Raw genomic sequence first — 4,294 nt, 5'->3', positions numbered from 1 at the left:
GGAGGGTATTTGAGAAGTCCCTTTGCCATACTTGTGGTTTTTTAAGGAAAGAGAGACAGTTGGAGATGCTCAATAGCCATCTAACGTGAAATTGTAATGTCCTCATCATCATTCGCCTTAGCATCGTACATTCGTGTGATCAAGTTTTTAGTGTTTGGGGTATTTGTCCTACTTTGATGTGTAATTGTGATTTTGCCCTTGCTTTCTCAACTTTGTGATTTTGCCTTAAGCTATTCAGAAGTCAATACGATTTTACCCTTAGATCAAGAGCAAAATCACATTAATTTTTGAATAGCTGAGGGAAAATCACAAAGTTAAGAAAAAGAAAATGAGAGTAAAAACACAATTGCACTTCAAAGTAGAAGTAAGAAAAAAAACCTTAATTTTTGTTGCAATAAACTAGGGGAAAAACTTCTGATGTACTAATAAAAAATATATATACCAAATTTGCATTTTGCTGTATTGATTTAGGTCAAATGCAGATAAAGAAAGAGTAACACCTACAAAGTTATACAAAAACTCTAGGTGTTGTCGTGGACAAAAACTACCAACCCGCCGTAAAACCTTTCAACTGGTAAAGGTTATTTTAAGTCAAAACTCAAAAGCATGGTTGCTGTCCACGTTAGCATGTCAAGCGTAGAGTTCTTGTAGAATTTCTTTGCAGGCGTAACAATTAATTACTGAGAAAAAATAATTACTTTGTGAATATGTGCGGTATTTTATTGGTAGGGAAAATAAATGATTTTTCTTACCAACTGGGAAAGGGAAGAACAGTATCTAATACATATGCCTATACTTGGACATCTAACATGAATTTTATTGAAATTTCACGGTTATTCTTCAAGAAATCCTAAAGAGCACATGTATATGTTCATTCCTTCATGAAAAGAGGAGAAGAGAAACATTTGTACACAACCGAACCCCCCAGCAGCACCTGGCTAGTTGTACTTGCTAAGTATAACACGTACGTACATGGAAAAAAACTTTGAGGCACGATGGGATGGGTCTGCATCCCATGAATCAGAGCTCAGAAAGCTCCATCGTCCATCTCAAGCTCCCCGCCGGCGGCCTCCTCCTCCTCGTCGCCAATGTACAGATACGGGTTCTTCTCCACCGGCTTGAAGTTGTAGAAAACAAACAGGTAGAAGGCGAAGCTGGCGCCCTCGACGGCGACGTTGACGCCCCACTGGTACTTGTAGTTGAGCACGGCGAGGAACGCCGACACGATGATCCGGGTGAAGTAGAGGTAGCCGACGACAACGAGGTAGAAGCGCTTGAAGAGCGTGAGCTTCTGGAGGTTGCGCGCCGCCTTGCCGTCGGTCTTGGAGGCCTCGCGCAGGCCGCGGATGGACCAGATGATGGGGAAGAAGACGGCGCAGCAGCAGATGACGTCGATGAGCAGGAACACCTGGTTCCACACGATCCAGTCCCTCCCCGTCGGCCCCGTCTCGCCGATCACCACCAGCACCAGGTTCTCGATCACTTGCAGAGGGATCACGATCATGAGCACGCTCTTCTCGCGCTCCTGAATCACATCCAGAAAGAATTCTAATTCAACTTTTTTTCGACCAATAATTCTAATTCAACTTTGGGGATGCATTGCTAATGTTTATGAACGACGGATCGACAAATTGACCTGGAGGTAGGGCTTGAGGAAGGACCAGCCGGTGCCGATGAGGACGATGACGGTGAAGAGCAGAATGCCCTTGAAGAAGCCGAAGACGTAGAATGCGACGTCCCAGCCGTGGGGCGTGCCGGTGCGCTGGACGAACCACGCGTCCTCGGCGGCGCACGCCGTCTTGAGCGCCTTGAACAGCAGCAGCGCGCCCATGACGGCGTGGATCCGCTCCGCCGTTGCGCGCTGCCGGGAGCACGTCCACGCCCACCCGGCCAGGAACGCGACGTACACCGCCGACACGGCCGCGTAGATGCCCGGCAGCGGCCGGAGCCCCACGGGGAGGTAGTCCCGGACCCCGCCGGAGGCGTCACGGCGCACGTTGTACATCTCGGTGCGCACGTCCATGGTGACCTCCGCGCCGTCCTGGCAGTTGCTGAACACGACGGCGTACTCGTCGGGGTCGTCGATGGTCACGGTGGTGGTGACCCCGCCCGGCGGGACGTCGTTGAGCCGGAGCATCGGGAGCGCGTACTCGCTCGTCAGCACGCAGAACCCGCCACCGCCGCCACCTCCCGGCCCCGGGTCGGCGGCGGAGTACTCGGTCTGGTTGTTGACCTTCGGGAACTGGGAGCCGGAGATGAGCACGAACCCCATGAGGTTGGGGTCGACGCCGGCGAGGCGCGACCCCGGCGGGAGCTGCCACGTCGCGCGGCTTATGGAGATCGTGGCCTTGCCGCCGCTCGCGAAGCCGAACTGCTCGAAGAGGATGATCGACCTCGGGTCGGAGACGATGGGCGTGATCTTGATCTCGGCATGGGCAACCCGCGCGAGGAGGAGGACGGCGGCGGCGGCGGCGGCGGCGACGGCCGCCGCGACGGCGACCGGGGTGCCCATGGAGTTCGCCAACGAGGGTACGCCGTGCGTGTTGTCATGCAACGCCCTAGATGGATCGTTCTGCTTGCGTCTCAGCTTGCCCGTTCGGGATCGGGAACCATTGTGACACGTGCATGGCGTCCGCTCGAGCAACGGCAATGGAGACGACGGACAAGCGGCTCATCGATGAGCATGGCGCGTTTTAGGGAGGGCCATGAGAGCACGGCCCTTCTCTCTGCCACGTGGTTCAATCATTGCTCTATTTTTTTTTCTCTGTGCATATTCTAGCTAGCACTGCCTGACGCCCTGACCAGTTTCATATCTTGCAATGTACCATTTCAGCATGTGCTGCATCATCAACTGACGCAATGAACTGATTGACTGATGGACCATATGCCATTCGGCAATCCATACGAATTAACACAGAACTCGTGATCTCACTATAAATCGGCATCGTTCAGGAACTCCAAGAGCATGATGAAATGAATCACAATACAAATTACATATAGCAATCTAATCACTCAGTAAAACAAATTGTCTGTCGCAAATCCGATAGCTCATGAGTCATGGACCTAAAATAACATGGAAACTGAAACTGCAATAGTGAGGCGGCATATTAACCTAACAACTAGTACCACGCGAACTTGGACACTAAACAAACTGATCACGGGAGCACCAAGACGACACCAACGAGCGCAGCCACCGCCGCCGCGACGGCGACGCCGGCGGCGGCAGCGACCTCTGCGGCAGCGCCGGAGGACGACGCGCCGGGGCGGCCGCCTCCGTGGCCCGGCCGTGCCGAAGTCCCGGGCGCGGAGGCGGCAGCAGGGCCGGGCGCCGCGGCCAGTGCCGGGTGCACCATGACGCGCACGACGAGCCGCTGGCCCTGCTCGCAGTGGCCCGGCTCGCCGCTGATGAAGCAGAAGAAGCCCGGGCGGTCGAGGCGGACCGTGGTGGCGCCGTCGGCGAACGCCGCGAGCGGCTCGGTGGCGTTGCAGGCGTCGAAGGACGGCCGGTCCACCACCAGCACCGAGTCGTGGGCGTACTTGAAATCTGCATGCGAGGACCGGATCGATCATACATCCACTGCCGTCGTTATACTTGCATCGAAATGGAATGATAAATGGTGAAAAGTGATTGTTTTGGCTGGTACTCACAGAGGCGGTCGCCGACGTGGAAGCGGTTGTTCATTGCCCACCAGCCGTAGCTGGTGTTGGCGTCCGGGACGCGCCACCCGCGCGGCCCGCCGACGTGGAACTCCAGCCCCGCCCGCGGCGCGGCGGCCTCGGCGGCGAAGGCGCCCGGAGCGAGGAGGACGGAGAGTAAGACGGCGCCGGCGAGGGCCAGCGCGGGGAGCACGCGGGAGCTGATGATGCCGGCGGACGCCGCCATGGACCTAGCTTGCTTGCAGGAGGCGATGCGCTCACGGCGAGAGCGAGGAGGAGAAGGATTGAGCTGCCTCGGATGTGGCTTCTGGCTTGGTGCTCGCGCGCGGGTTGTGTGGAGTTGGAACTGGAGGTGCGCGCTCGTGGGCGTCTTGTAGGTGCTCGGGCGCGTCTTGCAGGGGCTTGGCGGGCTCGGACGGTTGCTAGTATGACTCCTGCTGGTCGCGTCGCGTCGCATCGCCGGTTGTAGTTTGACTGCGCGAGCGCGCGCTCCGTGGTCTGTGGAACGTGCGTGCGGTGTGGGCGAGGGCGAACGCGATGAGACGTGGGGGACGAGGCGGCGGCAGTTAGCGCGTTGCAAGACATGACACCGCCGCGCCCTCCCGCATGCTGCTGGTGTGTGGCCGTGTGGGTGTCC

At 56.4% G+C, this 4,294-nt stretch overlaps 2 protein-coding genes across 2 annotated transcripts; both read right to left on the bottom strand.

Moving 5' to 3' along the window:
- Window positions 1–905: 905 nt before the first annotated feature.
- LOC117846508 (protein CANDIDATE G-PROTEIN COUPLED RECEPTOR 7) lies at window positions 906–2,609 on the bottom strand. Its single transcript, XM_034727746.2, has 2 exons — window positions 1,637–2,609; window positions 906–1,525 (listed from the first exon to the last, which is right to left on the bottom strand). Exons 1-2 carry the CDS (start codon window positions 2,510–2,512, stop codon window positions 1,028–1,030), a joined length of 1,374 nt encoding a protein of 457 aa, XP_034583637.2. The 5' UTR covers window positions 2,513–2,609; the 3' UTR covers window positions 906–1,027.
- A 319-nt stretch (window positions 2,610–2,928) lies between these two features.
- LOC117841598 (early nodulin-like protein 6) lies at window positions 2,929–3,956 on the bottom strand. Its single transcript, XM_034722022.2, has 2 exons — window positions 3,649–3,956; window positions 2,929–3,544 (listed from the first exon to the last, which is right to left on the bottom strand). Exons 1-2 carry the CDS (start codon window positions 3,881–3,883, stop codon window positions 3,156–3,158), a joined length of 624 nt encoding a protein of 207 aa, XP_034577913.1. The 5' UTR covers window positions 3,884–3,956; the 3' UTR covers window positions 2,929–3,155.
- Between the last annotated feature and the right edge of the window lie 338 nt (window positions 3,957–4,294).

The sequence above is a fragment of the Setaria viridis genome, chromosome 1 (genome assembly GCF_005286985.2).
Source record: "Setaria viridis chromosome 1, Setaria_viridis_v4.0, whole genome shotgun sequence".
Taxonomy (NCBI): domain Eukaryota; kingdom Viridiplantae; phylum Streptophyta; class Magnoliopsida; order Poales; family Poaceae; genus Setaria; species Setaria viridis.
Note: the sequence above shows the minus strand (reverse complement) of the source record. Positions and strands in the feature narration are given on the sequence as shown.